The 16,103-nt window shown below is 46.3% G+C and overlaps 1 protein-coding gene across 1 annotated transcript in view; it reads left to right on the forward strand.

The window, feature by feature from the left end:
* The first annotated feature begins 268 nt into the window (after window positions 1-268).
* HPSE (heparanase) overlaps window positions 269-16,103 on the forward strand; it is a 37,075-nt gene continuing 21,240 nt past the window's right edge. The window contains exons 1-2 of the mRNA XM_081812210.1: window positions 269-570; window positions 14,145-14,290. Of these exons, the coding sequence (XP_081668336.1) occupies window positions 353-570; window positions 14,145-14,290 (364 nt within the window). The 5' untranslated portion in view covers window positions 269-352. The remainder of the gene's footprint in view (window positions 571-14,144; window positions 14,291-16,103) is intronic.

A 16,103-nucleotide genomic window follows, 5' to 3' on the forward strand; every position in this document is an offset into this window, starting at 1 on the left:
GGGTCGGGATGCCCAGGGCCGGTCCGCGGGCGCTCCCTCTCCAGGGCTCCTGGGCACTTGGCTCCTGGCCAGGTCCGCACCCTCCGGGTGGGTGTGGGTGATTCCGTAAGTGGGCGTGACCGGCCCGGAGGGGAAAGCGTGCAAGGAAGTGGGAGCGAGCGGGGGAGGCGGGGCGGCGGGAAGAGGGAGCAGTGGGAGGGATGCAGGGCAGGAGTGGGAGGGATGCAGGGCGCAGTGGGAGGGGTGAGGAGCGAGGGAGAAAAGGGCGCTGTGACGGGGCGGGAGGAAGTGCGCGAGTTCTCAGCTCCGGCTGCGAGGCGGCTGGCGGGTGGGCCGGCCAGGTGAGCCCGAGATGCCGCTGCGCTGGAAGCCGGGGCTGCCGCTGCTGCTGCTCCTGGGGCCGCTCGGTCCCTTCTCCCCGGGCGCCCGGGCGGGACCCGCGCAGACCGAGGACGCCGTGGAGCTGCGCTTCTCCACCGAGCGGCCGGTGCACCTGGTGAGTCCCGCGTTCCTGTCCTTCACCATCGACGCCAACCTGGCCACCGACCCGCGGTTCCTCACCTTCCTGGGGTAAGCGCCGGCCGGCCTGTCCCTGTGTCCTGCCTTCCTGACATCCACGCCCGGGGGGGACCTTTATCTCCCTCCGTCTCTCGGTCTCTGTCTCTTGCCCTCCCTCCCTCTCCCGAGGCAGCCGCCCCCAAACCGCTCTTTCCCGCCTTCATTCATTCAGCAAGTGTGGCCTGAGCGCCAACTAAGGGCCAGGTATTACGGGGAAATTGGGAGAAGAAATTTCCCACCGACCCCAGAAACATGCCTGGAGGAGGGGACCCAGGCAAGTGCGCCTGGAGGGCTATGAGCCCTTGAATTTGCAGCACAGTATAGAACAGTAAGATCGTGGACCAGGCTTACCGCTCTTAAACTCTGTTAGGAAGGTTAAAAAAAAAAAAAAAGTTAGAAAAGATCTCAAAGGAAAATAAGTGTGTGTGTGTATAAAATATAATTTTATATATTTTAAAATAAACTTTTAAAGAGCAGTTTTAGGTTCACAGCAAAGTTAAGCACAAGGTAGAGATTTCCAGTATTAGACTATTTTTTAAAAAATCTAAATATTAAATAAATGAGACTTAGGAGACCATTGCAGTGACTTACAGAGCCTGAATAAAAAGATATTTTTCCAACACGAGGCTGCAAAATCAGCCGTAATTTTTTTTCTCGCCTGAGAGAGACAAACTGGTGCTTGTTCACTGGCCATTGCCCCATGAGTGCAGGCTGATCCCAGGACAGGGAGCTGCAGGGACAGTCCCGGGTCATCTAGGCCACTTATCTAGGTCATGAGAGCCTCCAGAGATGGCCACACCTCAACCAGTCCAAACAGCTGGGAATCTCCTCATTCCCAGACACCTACATGTTCTCCTGCCTACGCCCATGCTGTCAGCTGCCATTGCTAATTTTGGTCATGTATTCTGTAAAGAAAAGCAGGTAACCTAATGGTGAAGAGACTGGCAGTCAGACCACCCTGGCTTGATTCCCAGCTCCGCCAAAGATGGCTGGCTTGGTTGTTATAGGAGGCTTGGCAACTCCAAGCCTCCATTCCTTCACCTGTAGCATAGAACTTCTAAACGGTTTGTAGGACTGTTATGAGGATTTCATGAGATAATAAATAAGTAGGGAGCAAGGGTTTGACACAGAGTGTTCAAAATTTAAGCTCATTGCTTCTTCCTGGAAAATGATGAGTATTTACTAACCGTTCACCAGTTCTCTGTGTGTCTCTTTTGATCATAGCTAGCCTCCATCTTTCTCTTTGGCAGGGGAGGGAGAATTGCCTGGTGCAGAGGAAGCCCAGCCCCACTTTTTGCCCTTCCTCTTGGGGCTAGGAAGCTGATATCACACAGCAGGTGGTTGGGAGAGACGGAAAGATGACTCTGGAGAAACTCTGAACTGTGGGCTCAGTATCTGAGGACCCCGGGCCTAGCTTGGGAGGTGGGGTGGGGGCATGGGAGGGGAAGAGACAGTGTGAGGTGCCCTGCTGAAAACAGAGGCACTAACTGAACCACTTACTGAAATGTGAGAACGCCAGGCCTTTTCTGATGCTGAGGCTACCATGTGCCCCGCCCTTCCCCAAGGAAGGCATCTGGGGATTCTTCCTGGAGAAACAGATCCAAAAGAAAAAACCTACAGCACAACTTTGGGGATCCAGGCCTGAACACCCTGCGGTGGAGCTAACCAGTTGACTAGCACCACCCTCATCCTCCCCACCCCCAACACACACAGAACTTCGGGTCTGCAATTCAGCAGGGGTGATACTTTGTCTCTTCATTTCCCGTATCTCTTTCTTCCCCCGGCCCCCACCTTTTGGTTAAAGGCGGGAGGATAATGAAACCAAAAGAGTATAGTGTGCAATAGATAAAAGTATTTCTTTGGTTTACAGAACTCAGTGTATCCCTCTTCATATGGGCTTCTCTCCTGGGCTGGCTCCTGACCACTCCAGTCCACTCCCTTGGCAAAGGCTGTCTTCAATGCCTGCTCCCCAGGGGCTTCTGCAGCACTTCCAGCTATTCCCAGCTGCGACTTACAAGACTGACGCTCGAATAGGCAGGAGCTTCCTCTCGCTGTCTGCTAAGACCTGACTTCTGATTTAGGGTCTTTGAGAGTCCACCTCCCCAGGACGGTTAGCACAGTGCCCCAAGGGATCTGCCCATCTCAGATGGCAACACTAAGCTTAATACCTGTGAGATGGGTGTTGTTCTCTTCTAGTTCCTCAAAAGTGAAGATGCTAAGGCAAAGATGGCAAGAGCTGAGCAGATGAAAGCTGAAGGAACAGGGAGAGGGTAACAGAAATAGCTGGTGCCATCTGAGCCTTCGGCATGTCATGTCCTCTTCCTAGCATCTCCTAGGTTTTGATCCATTTAGTCCTTACTACAAGACTATGAGGGCAGGACTATTATTATCTCCATTTAAAAAAAAAATGAAGAGGGATGCCTGGGTGGCTCAGTAGGTTAAGCATCTGCCTTCGGCTCAGGTCATGATCCTGGGATCCTGGGATTGAGTCCCGCATCGGGATCCTGGCTCAGCGGGGATCCTGCCTCTCCCTCTGTCTGCCACTCCCCTGCTTGTGCTTTCTCTCTCTCTCTCTGACAAATAAATAAAATCTTTAAAAAAATAAAAAAAAATTTAATTTAAAAAATGAAGAGTGAGGTTTAGGGAGACTCAGTAAATGACCCCTAGTCAACCAGCTGTTCATGAAGTTGCAGAGTCTGAGCCCAGATACTAATTGCAGGTACAAGAGTGCACAAAAATAAAGTAAGCAGTATATAGATATAGATTCTTTATTTAAATTCAATTTAGTTAACATACAGTGTATTATTAGTTTCAGGGGTAGAATTCAGTGATTCATCAGTTGCATACAACACCCAGTGCTCATTACACCATGTGCCCTCCTTGCTGCCCATCACCCAGTTACCCCATCCCCCCATGCACCTCCCCTCCAGCAACCCTCAGTTTGTTTCCTAGAGTTCAGTGTCTTTTATGATGTGCTTCCCTATTTTCATCTTATTTTATTTTTCCTTCCCTTCCCCTATGTTCATCTGTTTTGTTTCTTAAAAGCAGTTTATATCTTTTAAAGGAATAGGGTAGGGTATAGAGGAAAAAGAATGCCCAGAAACAAATTGAGAAGACTGATGTAATGAAAAGAAGGACTGACCTGAGAGTGGGAGAATCAGGGCCCAGACCTCAGAGCTTCAACAGAGGCCTGAGCACATTTAATCAGGTGGCATTGTTCTGGTTTCCCACGATGGCAAACAGATGTGGTTTTTCTTTTTTTCACATTTGTAATTAGAGAACGTAGAGTACACAGAACTTAAATGCCAGTGATAGAACATTCTAGAATTGGAAAGAAGCATCTTTTCAGTGTGTCTTCTTCCCAGAGGTAACTAATCAACAACCCAATCAAAAATTTCCTATGCCTGACTATGTGCAGAGCTCCGAAGAGGCACTGACCCTCAAAGATGGGGGGAGGGGGGTCGAGACCAGCACTGCTCAGTAGGAATATAATGTGAGCTTCATGTGCCAGCTACATATGCAATTTAAAATTTCCTAGTAGCCATGTTAAAAAATGGTAAAAGAGGGGCGCCTGGGTGGTTCAATCAGTTAAGCATCCTGACTCTTCTTTTTTTTTTTTTTTAAGGTTTTATTTATTTATTTGACAGAGAGAGACACAGTGAGAGAGGGAACACAAGCAGGGGGAGTGGGAGAGGGAGAAGCAGGCTCCCCGCAGAGCAGAGAGCCCGATGTGGGGCTCGATCCCAGGACCCTGTGATCATGACCTGAGCCGAAGGCAGACGCTTAACGACTGAGCCACCCAGGCATCCCATGAGCATGTGACTCTTGATTTTGGCTCCGGTCATCATCTCAGGGTCATGCCATGGAGCTGCCTCTGGCTCCGCACTGGGCATGGAGCCTGCTTAAGATTCTCTCTTTCCCTCTCCCTCTTGCCCCTACCCCCTGCTCATGCTCTCTCTCTCTTAAAAAAAAAAAAAAGAAAGTAAAAGAAACAGGTGAAGTTGATTTTAATAATATATTTCATTTAACACAAAATATCCGAAGTATTATCATTTCAACATGTAATCAATATAAAAATATTAATGAGATATTTTACATTTTTTTCAAACCAGGTCTTCAAAATCTGGTGTATATTTTATACTCATAGCACATCTCAATTCAGTCTAGCCACATTTCCAGTCCTAGCCACATGTGGCTAGTGGTTACCTTCTCTGCAGTGAGGTCCACACTTCAAACAAGACACACACACAAAGGGGCGCCTGGGTGGCTCAGTTGGTTAAGTGTCTGCCTTCAGCTCAGGTCATGATCCCAGGGTCCTGGGATGGAGCCCCACGTCGGGCTCCCTGCTCAGCAGGGAGTCTGCTTCTCCCTCTGCCTCTCCCCACCCCCGTGTCCCCCGCTCGTCGTGCTCTTGTGCACGCGCGCTCTCTCTCAAATAAATAAATAAAATCTTAAAAAAAAAAAAAAAGACACACACACAAGCAGGATTCTCTAATACAAGGTAAAAAAAGTAGAGTGCAGAGTCAGTGCTGGAGACCCTAAGTACTCCAGAGCAGACAAGCTGGTACTAAACAGCAACAGCAGTAATTCTGCAGTTGTGCTTTCTTTTCTTTTCTCTTTTCTTTTCTTTTTTTAAGATTTTATTTATTTATTTGAGAGAGAGAGTGCACAAGCAGGGGGGAGCTGCAGAGGCAGAGGGAGAAGCAGGCTCCCCGCTGAGCAAGGAGCCCGATGTGGGGCTCCATCCCAGGACCCCGGGATCATGACCTGAGCCGAAGGCAGACGTTTAACCTACTGAGCCACCCGGGTAACCCATGCTTACTTTTCTTAAGGGTTTGCTTATTTTTTTTCAGCAACGTTCATTCCTTTTTGCCAATTTGATAAATAGTTATTAATAATGACTTTCCATAATCAGATCCCTGCATCGTCATGGACGAAATTGCTTTTCATATTCAGAAAATCACTTCTAATCAATGTCAAGTGCACGTTTTGAAAACCAATATTGGAAATAACCTCAGGCCCTCTACGTGCCTATTGCTGAGAGAATAACCACAGCCAGAGAAACAGAGAACTGAGAACAATTACGAGCCATAGACTCACATGCTTTGACCCCTGAGAAGCACTGTCTCCCTGATTAAGTGCTCCTCGTTCCCTTCCCTCCCAAATCTTTCACAGTGCTCCCTGGAGCCCTTTGCATGGCCCACCCTCCCTAAAACTTGGCTCTTCTCTGAACACCCAAGTGCAGAAGTGGACATGGCTGCCTCCCTGAGGGAGCCCTTTGGAGTAGAAGCTGTGCTTTCTACAATACTGCAGCCCTTTTCCCATTTGCCAACACAGCCTCTAAGTGATCTCCCACCACTCTGAATGTAGTTCAAATCCCTGCTGGCTTGTTACCTTGGGCAATAGCCTCCTTTTGTTCAGGTTCCTTGTCTGTAAAAAGAGGATAATAACCTACCTCACTGGGTTGTTTTGGGATTAAGTGAAATAATGTATGCAAAGTGTCTAAAACACTTGAGTTTGCATGAACCCAACACATGCTAGAGATGACTGTCATGACTCCAGTATGAGGTTCACTGTCTCCATGTCTGGCCCTCATCCTATGCTCCCCATCCCTGCACTGTGCTTTGCTCTTACTCACTTCTCCTTATTGATTAAAGATTGGTGTTAGGGATACCTGGATGGCTCAGTCAGTTAAGCATCTGCCTTCGGCTCAGGTCATGGTCTGTGGGTCCTGGGATCTAGTCTTGCATTGGGCTCCTTGCTCAGCCAGGAGCCTGTTTCTCCCTCTGCCTGCTGCGCCCCCTGCTTGTGCTCTCCCTCTCTCTCTCTGACAAATAAATAAAATCTTAAAAAATAAAAAAATAAAGATTGGTGTTGATCTCACAGTTTTCTCTCCATTCCCATGTCCCACCATCATCCTAGATGACTTCAGGTCCTCTTGAATAAACTGTCTCTCAATTTCTTCACATCCACACTTTACAATCCTCTTCTCTTGGTGTTCAATTGGAACTGGGTTGTACCATCTTATGAACTGTGTGCATCTCTTCCCAGCCCCGCATTCACTGACATCAATACCGCCATCTTGAACTCAGCCCCCGTGGGTGTTTGTACCATGGACATTGGCAAATGTGAAAAAACAGGGCACTTGTTTTTAGGGAGCCAGCTTACTAGCACACACGGCTTCACCCCATTCCAGCCACCTAATACCATGGCCATGCCTTGACTCTTTTTATCACTAAGAACCTTTTAACATCTGAAATCTTAAGTGAAAGTCTCCCGTTCTTGGACAACACTCCTTACCCCCTTAAACTTTCACTCTGTGGATCCGCCACAGCCATCTGTTAGGTCCCTCCACTGAACAGCCTTTTCCTGTCTCTGCTTCTTCCACGGCTCACTTGGGCTTCTTGGTTTACCACACAAGTCGTTCTTGTGATAACATCCCCCAAACTCCTGCCCTGCTGTTCTTCCTGCTAAACCCAAACCTAGCTCAGTCCAGCTGTAGTTTCCCTCTTCGGAATCTGTAAGGTGGCCGTAAAGTCTGGGAACGAGAACTATTACCTAATTATGAATTGTAGTGTATATTAATAAGCCACTTTTATGTATTTGCCTCTACCTCCTGTCTCAGTGGTTGCCCTGAATAGCGGGCTGTGAGCACTTGGGGCTCAGGGGAAGGGCCCAGCACATGGGTTGCACTATACATTCTTGGCCTCCAGACTTACTTGGCCCTAGTGCCACCCCTTACCTCTTCATCTCCCTGCCTCTCTCATCTTCCACTTCCTTAAAGCTCCGATCCTACCTCCACCTCACCACTCTGAGGCTATGACCACGTTTCTTTTTCCCAAAGAAAATGAAGTCACTGGACAACTTCCTTTTCTTCTAGCCACCAAACCTGCACACATACCATGGCCACGTCTAGCTTTCTTCCTTTCTCTCTCCTCAGGCCAGTAGTGCCTCTCTCCTCTCTGTCTCCTGCTGCCTCCCCAAGGACTTTGCTCTGTCAGTCATCTCTTCTCTCCCTTGTCTTTTTTTTTTTTTTTAAGATTTTATTTATTTATTTGAGAGAGAGAGAATGAGAGACAGAGAGCACGAGAGGGAAGAGGGCAGAGGGAGAAGCAGACCCCCCGCCGAGCAGGGAGTCCGATGTGGGACTCGATCCCAGGACTCCAGGATCGTGACCTGAGCCGAAGGCAGTCGCCCAACCAACTGAGCCACGCAGGCTCCCCTCTCCCTTGTCTTTAACCTCCCTTTTGACTGGGTCCTTCCTCACAGCGTGGAAACATCCTCAGGTCTTTCCCGTCTCAAACGTGCTCTCCCCTCTCCCTCTCCTCCCCTTGGCGGCCTTCCTTACTGGCCACTTCTTCCTTGATCCACCCTCACGATGTCCCTATCGTTGTGTCATAAAATCCATCTCTCCAACATCACCAGTGACCTTTTATTACAAAATCCAATGAACACCTTTGTGTTTGTATCTTATTTGGTGTCCATCATGGGTTGAATTCCTGGGTATTGCCCCCACAATTCATACACTGAAGTTGTAACCCCTATACCTCAGCGTGTGAGCTTATTTGGAAATAGTGCCATTGCAGATACAATTAGTTAACGACTAGTTGGAGTGAGGGGCGCCTGGGTGGCTCAGTCATTAAGCATCTGCCTTCGGCTCAGGTCATGGTCCCAGGATCCTGGGATCGAGCCCCACATCAGGCTCCCTGCTCGGCGGGAAGCCTGCTTCTACCTCTCCCATTCTCCCTGCTTGTGTTCCCTCTCTCGCGGTGTCTCTCTCTGTCAAATAAATACATAGTCTTAAAAAAAAAAAAGAACTAGTTGTAGTGGAATGGAGGGGGCCCTAATCCATTCTGACTGATGTCCTTACAGAAAGAGGAAATGTGGAGACGGATATGCACACAGGGAGAAGGCTGTGTGGAGACTGGAGTTGCAGCGGTGGTTCCTGGGCTGCAGGGAACCACCAGAAGCTGGGAGGGAACCTGGAACGGATCCTTCCCTGGTCACTGCAGAGGGAGCACGGCCTTGCCGGACCCCTTGATTTCAGATTTCTAGCCTCCACACCCAGAAGAGAGTACATTTCCATGTTTAAGGCACTGGTCTGTGGTACTTTGATTCTGGAGTCTCTTGGAAGCATTTGGCGAGGTTGACAATGAAACCTTCTCATCCTTTCAGGTCTATGTTGCTTCCGTTCCTGCGGGTTCCCCCACCTCTTTAACACTTCTCCTCTTTCTTTAGCTTGTCTTAATGTTTGATGTTCCTCAGACTTCTGACTTGGGCCTTCTTTTCACATAATCTCCTGAGTGGTCTCACTGGCTTCCATGGCTTGAATTCATGCCCTATGTAATTTATGGGCTGTTGGTTTTTTGTGGGGTTTTTTTCTTTTCTGATTTCTGTGGTATAAATATTCCCACCGCGGCTGATTTCAAACTGCCAATGGTTTAACAACTTGTTCTCAAAATATAACAACTGGCTCTCACAGCTGATAGGAGCCTGTACAAGCTGGCTCCCGTACACCTCCGATTTGGTGGCAGAGATAAGCAGCTTATTTTTACACGGAAGGTAAAATAAAAATACCTGCAGACTTTGCTTTCCCCTCACAAACTGCTCCGGAAGTGAAATATCTGCAGCTGCTTTGACGTGGGGCTTTTTGGTTTATTTCCATATCACTGCGGTGGTGGTAGATCCCCCCCAACCACCACCTTTTTTTTCCCCTCCCCCGTATATGATAGAAATAGTATACCTTTGATCAGTTTTATTTTTATGACATGTTTTGCAGCTGTTTAAAATCTGGTTTTTGTCAGAGGGCATCAATATTGTATTCTCAAAACAAGAAAGTGTTCCCTGGCAAAGGAGACAAATAAAACGATCTTTACTACGGATACTTTTGAAACACGGGATTTCCTTTACTTGGCAGGAGCCATAGCATTGGGTTTTAATTGCGTTCAGAAAACAATCTTTCTCTGGCCCCACCTGCCCTTTCGTCAGGGTGGACTCACTTGTTCATTCACTTAACCAATATTTATTGAGCGCACCAGCTGTCTGCCCGGCACTTGTCTAGGTGCTAAGGAGATTCTGATGAGCCAGACAGGTGAGAGCTTACATGGCGTGGAGGGGAGATAGACCGTAAACCAAGCCGGAAGCTGATTTCAGAGAATGGTGAAGGATTTGAAGAAAGTCAAAGCAGGGTAATGTGACTGAGAGTGACCTGAGGTAGTATAGTCACTATCTCTGGGAGGTAGGCTCGGGACTCAGGCATCTGACCCAGGCTGTGCGCAGATATGTATCTTGAGGTATCTTGAGCTCCTTCTACATGGTGCTAGTTTTCCTTCTGTTTCTCAGAGAGCACCAGTCTCTGGTACCAGCTACACAAAAAATCTAAAGGAGCTTCCTCTATCATCAAACACAGTCAAAATGCCAAGGGCTGGAATCAATGCCTGACCGAAGGCAGGGGGACAGAGCCAGCCTGAAGTGACTCTGAGGAAGCTCCTTGTATTAGTTGTGGGGCCGTGTATCTGCACCCGTGGCCTGGGGGTTACCAGTCACTGACGTTTAAACCGAGGACTCTCCATTCTGCATCTCACCTGGATGTGTCCCTCAGCTTGTCCATTACACATGGCCAAGGGCCAGATGGAAATATGTTTTTTGGTGTTGCTTTAACATTTCCAACTCTACAAAACTGAGCCTCTCCCCCTGCCCTCATCCCCATCTCCAGTCTATCACCTATTCTTCATCTCAGCAAATATTACCATCTTCCAAGATGCTTCCCAGGGGGTAATCCTTGACTCTTCTGTAATATCCAATTAAACACAAAATCCAGGATTTCTACCTCCACAGGTGTCTTGAATTTACCCACCTCTCTCCATCCCTAGGGCTGTTACCCTATCTCAACCTATCACTTCTTGTTTATGTTAATGTGACCACAGTCTTGGTCCTTGTATTCAGTTATTTACACTGCAGCCTGAGATTCCCTTCTAAAATAGAAGTCTGGTGAGGCCTTTTCACTCCTCTAAATCCTTCCATAGCTCTAAACTGCCCTCATACAAAGTTGGATTCCAGGACATGGTGGCTCCCAGTCCCTCCATGGTGCGGCTATTAGCCTCTATAGTCCACCCTCTCCCTGCCCCCAGTCTGTAGGCTCTAACCACATCTGTTAGCTCTTCATTGGTGCCATATTCTCTCCTACCTCTGCCTTTGCGGACATTTCCCTACACCTAGAACGCTTCCTTCAGTCCCACCTCAGTATCTTTGACCTGGATAAGATTTATTCCTTTTGAATGTCAAACGGTGAAGCTACTTCCCCCAAAACCCTCTAACCACACCCTACCCCCAGCCCAGAGTTTGGGTTAGGATCCCCATTGTGTGTTCTCATAGCACTGTTTTGGAATTGCCTATATACCTGTTTAAATACATGTGTATGCACTTGGGGCACCTGGGTGGCTCTGTCAGTTGAGTGTCCAACTCTTGATTTCAGCTCAGGTCATGATCTCAGGGTCATGGGATCGAACACTCCTCCCTCCCCAATCCAGGCCCCGTGCTGAGCAGGGAGTCTGCTTGGGCTTCTCTCTCTCCTTCTGCCCCTTCCCCGCTTGTGCAAGCTGTCTGTCTCTCTCTCTCCCTCAAATAAATAAATAATAAATCCTTAAATATGTATGTATAAATATATATATATATGCAAGATTGTAAATTATATGAGAACAGCAGCTCTCTCTGTCTTGTTTCCTATTGTATCCCCTGCAACTAGCATAATGCCTGGCAGAGTGGGCCTGCCGTGAATATTTATTGATTAACGGATGGCTATGTCTCCCTTCCTAAATTTTGGTTTCTTTGCTTATCCTTAAAAAATAAAACCACCTTGTATAAATTAAAATGTCATATGCTCATTATGGAACACTTATAAAATACAGAAGAGAGTCTACCATCCATCTCAGTACATAGAATGACCCCTGTTATCACCTTGTATATATATTATTTTCATTGTTGAAATCACACCTGTCTGCAGCTTCTTCTTTTTTTTTTTTTTAAAGATTTTATTCATTTATTTGACAGAGAGAGAGAGAGAACAAGTAGGCAGAGAGGCAGGCAGAGGGAGAGGGAGAAGTAGGCTCCCCGCTGAGCAGGGAGCCCGACGCGGGGCTCGATCCCAGGACCCCGGGATCATGACCTGAGCCGAAGGCAGACGCTTAACGACTGAGCCACCCAGGCGCCCCTATTTTTTATTTTTTTAAAGATTTTATTTATTTACCTGAGAGAGAGAGAGAGGGAGAGAGAGTGAGGACAAGCAAGGGAGGGGCAGAGGAAGAGGGAGAAGCAGGCTCCCCGCCGAGCGGGGAGCCCGATGCGGGGCTCGATCCCGGGACCCCGGGATCATGACCCGAGCCGAAGGCAGCGGCTTAACCGACTGAGCCACCCAGGCGCTCCTGTCTGCAGCTTCTTTTAATTGTGGTAAAAGACACCAAACATAAAACTTACCATTTAACTGTTTTAAGTGTGTAGTGTAGTTCGGTGGCATTAAGTATACTCACACTGCAACCATCACCACCGCCCATCTTGGAACTTTCTCATCTTCCCAAAAGGAAACTCTGTGCCCATCAAACAACAGCGCTCTCTTGCCCTCCCTACCGCTTATTTTTGTTTGGGTTTGTAGCAAAGTGGAAATGGCTTTCTTCTGAATCCTTACTTAGTTCCAGTTAGCATCTCCCTTTATTTTCAAGTGGTTGTGAGGATTTCGCAGCACAGACCGTCCTTCCTGGCATTCTTTGGTGCTGCCCGGTGTTTCAGTCAACGCCGAATCCCAGGCCAATAACATTTCTGAAGCCTCACTTTGTGCTGTGTTTCCGCACTTAGGGGCCCATGAAAATCTTCTAACTTCTAAAATCTTTTAACTTCTTGCAAGATCCAAAGAAAATGAACTTTTAGGTCAAAGAAAATGTTTTAATATATAATATTCACATGTTTGTCTTTATAGAAATATCATCATGACATATAAATTTAAATATATATATATATTTTTTTAATGGAGGAAGAGGATCATGAAGGCAAAAATGCCTAGGTAGTACAGTAAGTTACCAACAAACAAAAGAATGGTGAGGAGGAATTGCTGGAGTTTTTTAAGGCAGAAGACTTATCCTTTGGTCTATTTCCATCTTTTAAGTTCTCTTTCTTAAGCATAAATAAAGTCATCTTTAGAACATTTTACATAGCAGTATATATAGTTCAGCAGTATCCTAAAATTTTAGATTTTAAAATTTTAAATTTTAGGTCAGGTCTCTAATTCCTCAGATGTTAAGACATATTGCCAGTTAGTCCTCCTGGAATGATTTTCCAATGTGAAAGAACCCACATGGAAGCTAATTAATTGGACCATTCCAAAGAACTATACGGCATTGGTTTTACGTGTTTTAAGAGAATTCAGAGAATAGTGTGGCCAGGATCACATGTATGAGACTTCAGAAATGTATGGCAGGTGTCCCCGTTACCTGTGTCTTCTGGTATCTTCATTTTGTTCATTTAAATATTCATGACATCTTCATCTTTTTAAGGAAGGGATTGTAAAGCATTCTGATTCCATTCTAGAGCATTTGGTGCCATTCTGAGCAATAATAGGCACCTACCAGCAGCATTTTTGACTTGATGAGATACGCATTTAGAATTGCTCAAATTAGAGTTGTTGATGATAGGAATTAGAATCTTATCTAATTCTAATTCATTTGGCTTAAATTTAGAAGGATGGTTTTCCTTGAAAGCCAGAGTTAGGGAGAAGAGGAAGAATCCTAACTCATTTATGAACTTATCTGAGAACATAAACTTTTTTTTTTACATTTTTAAAAAGATTTATTTTATAATTTTTTTAGATTATTTATTTATTTGAGAGAGAGAGAACACGAGCAGGGAAGAGAGGGAGAAGCAGACTCCCTGCTGAGCAAGGAGCCTGACGATGCAGGGCTCCATCCTAGGACCCTGGGATCATGACCTGAGCCAAAGGCAGACATTTAACTGACTGAGCCACCCAGGCGCCCCAAGATTTATTTATTTTAGAGAGAGCATGAGCACAAGTGTGGGGAGCAGAGGGAGAGAATCCCAAGCAGCAGACTCCCTGATGAGTGTGGAGCCTGACGTGGGGCCATGCCAAGACCCCGAGATCATGACCAAGTCAAAATCAAGAGTCCGATGCTTAACCTACTGAGCCACCCAGGGGCCCCGAGAACATACATTTTTGAAGACAATCTATTTTTCAAAGAAACAGAGTCATCTTTCCTATGTGCCCACTTTCTTAACCTCTTTTCCTCCATCAATCATAAAAGGTTATGAGTCTTTTGAAAGTACTGAACACTGTCCTACTTGTCAAATTAAAATATAAGTTCTTGCCAGAGTCAGAGCTCCAAGTTGCCTGCAGGCGCCTAGATGTGCAACCTTGCACTTAGAAAGATTCCGACTGAGAAGACTTCCCCGTTATAGCAATAGGACTTCTCCCTCCAAGCCCCGTACAGCTACATATTAAGAAATAGGTCCACCTCAAGAGTAAACATGTTAGACTGGAGTGTCCTGGAAAACATACTTTTAATTTCTTGCTTGTCTTCTAACAGTTCTCCAAAGCTTCGCACTTTGGCTAGAGGTTTGTCTCCGGCATACCTGCGTTTTGGTGGCACCAAGACGGACTTTCTCATTTTCGATCCCCAAAAAGAACCGACCTTTGAAGAGAGGAGTTACTGGCAGTCTCAAGTCAACCAGGGTGAACTTTTTAAAGATTTTTTTTTTTTTTTAATTTATTTGAGAGAGAGAATGAGAGACAGAGAGCACGAGAGGGGAGAGGGTCAGAGGGAGAAGCAGACCCCCCCACTGAGCAGGGAGCCCGACATGGGACTCGATCCCGGGACTCCAGGATCATGACCTGAGCCGAAGGCAGTCGCTTAACCAACTGAGCCACCCAGGCGCCCCAGGGTGAACTTTTTAAAGATTCACAATATGTTTTAATTCACTTGAGTCAGTCTTGAGCATTCTCAGAGAAGTGTTCTGGCTGCCATCTAACAGTAAGAAACCGAGGGCTCCCGGCTGCCCGATGGAGGCACTCTCACAAAAGGAGGAAGTAGGGGGCAGGTTTCCTCCTCCCGATGTTTTCAGGAATGTGAGACCTCACACAAAAAATTGTGCTGGGCGTAACTGAGAGTTAATTGTGCTGTAAATAGAACAATGATTGTAGCTGAAGGACACAGCTGCTTAGTGGGAGCATGTGGGCAGAAATGTGTCAAACTGAAAAGAGTATTTCCAGCCGAAGACACAAGCAATGGATTGCAACCCATTTATTCTGAAAATAGAATGTGAATAGAAGGTATACCAAGAGGGTGTGGAGATATGCTCTGCTTCTTAGACTGGATTTTAAGATTTGATTTATTGGGCAGTGACTGTCAAACTTTATTGACTACCCGTAGTCACCTGGGGTGAGTTTGAATATTTGGATTCTGTGTTCCAACCTTAGATTATGAGTTTAGCAAGCTCCTCAGGTGATTCTGATATTTGGAAGTCTGTTGGCTCCCCCTGAGCAACCTGCCTTAGGGAGTGCCGATGATTTGCCCTATGTCTTTCATAAGTACTTTACAGACATCAAATGGAAGTTAAATCATTATTCTAACAATTATGAAAAATACGGTGTATATATAGTTGAATTATAATAATGTATGCATCATGCATATATTAGTGAATAATATTTCATTATTTCATATATTACATATTTTCCTTCTATTTTCTTCAGGTAGGAAGTGTCCAGAACAGTTAATCAGTAATTGGGCCAAAATTGATAGAAGAGGAATTAGAAAAAAATGAAAAAAAGCAGGAGAATTCTCTTAAAGTGACATATTGGAATCATTTATGCTTAGACTTGACCATTCCCATCAGTCATGTGTGTTTGAAAGGTCTCAAGTTCAGACCAGAAACTCTCCTTTGCTCATCAGTTTTCCTCATCCTGTGTGTATATGTGGTGGGAGAGAGGAGGTGTCAAGTGCCTCTCAAACATACTTTTTGAGCACAGGGATGGATGAGGCACCGGCTGCCAGAAAGCCAGAATGTGCAGCTCCCCAGAAAGGAAGTTGTTGGCGGGTCAGCACGCCCTGGCAGCCAGCGCCCAACAACTCTGCTGCCCTTGTGATAAAGATGTCCGGTCTGCCTGAAAGCATAGTGGTTGACTTTTCCAATTGCCCATGTTGTGGTCTCAGAAGCTTTGAGGATATCGTATTTGAAGGAAAAAAAAAAGTCAGCAGTTCCTGTCCCACCATTATGGCAAGAGGAAATCAACCCAAAGCAGATAGAGTCCAGCGAAACAAACTCCTGTGTATTTTGAAAGTGAATCTTAAGAGAATTGAACTATGTTTTCTTCGGTGGGGTTCTAGCAATTTTAAGTTTCTGAGGAGCCTTCTGAAGTGTTAAATAAACTGAAGTCATGTCCAGTGTATCTGTGTCCAGGGTATGTCCAGTGTTTCTTAGGAAACCTGCCCTTTGGTGGTTTTTTGTGTGGTGATTGGTTAGCCCACAAATTTGACGTGTGTAACAGG

The sequence above is a fragment of the Leptonychotes weddellii genome, chromosome 2, assembly GCF_054177405.1.
Source record: "Leptonychotes weddellii isolate Sample4059 chromosome 2, ASM5417740v2, whole genome shotgun sequence".
NCBI classification, from domain to species: domain Eukaryota; kingdom Metazoa; phylum Chordata; class Mammalia; order Carnivora; family Phocidae; genus Leptonychotes; species Leptonychotes weddellii.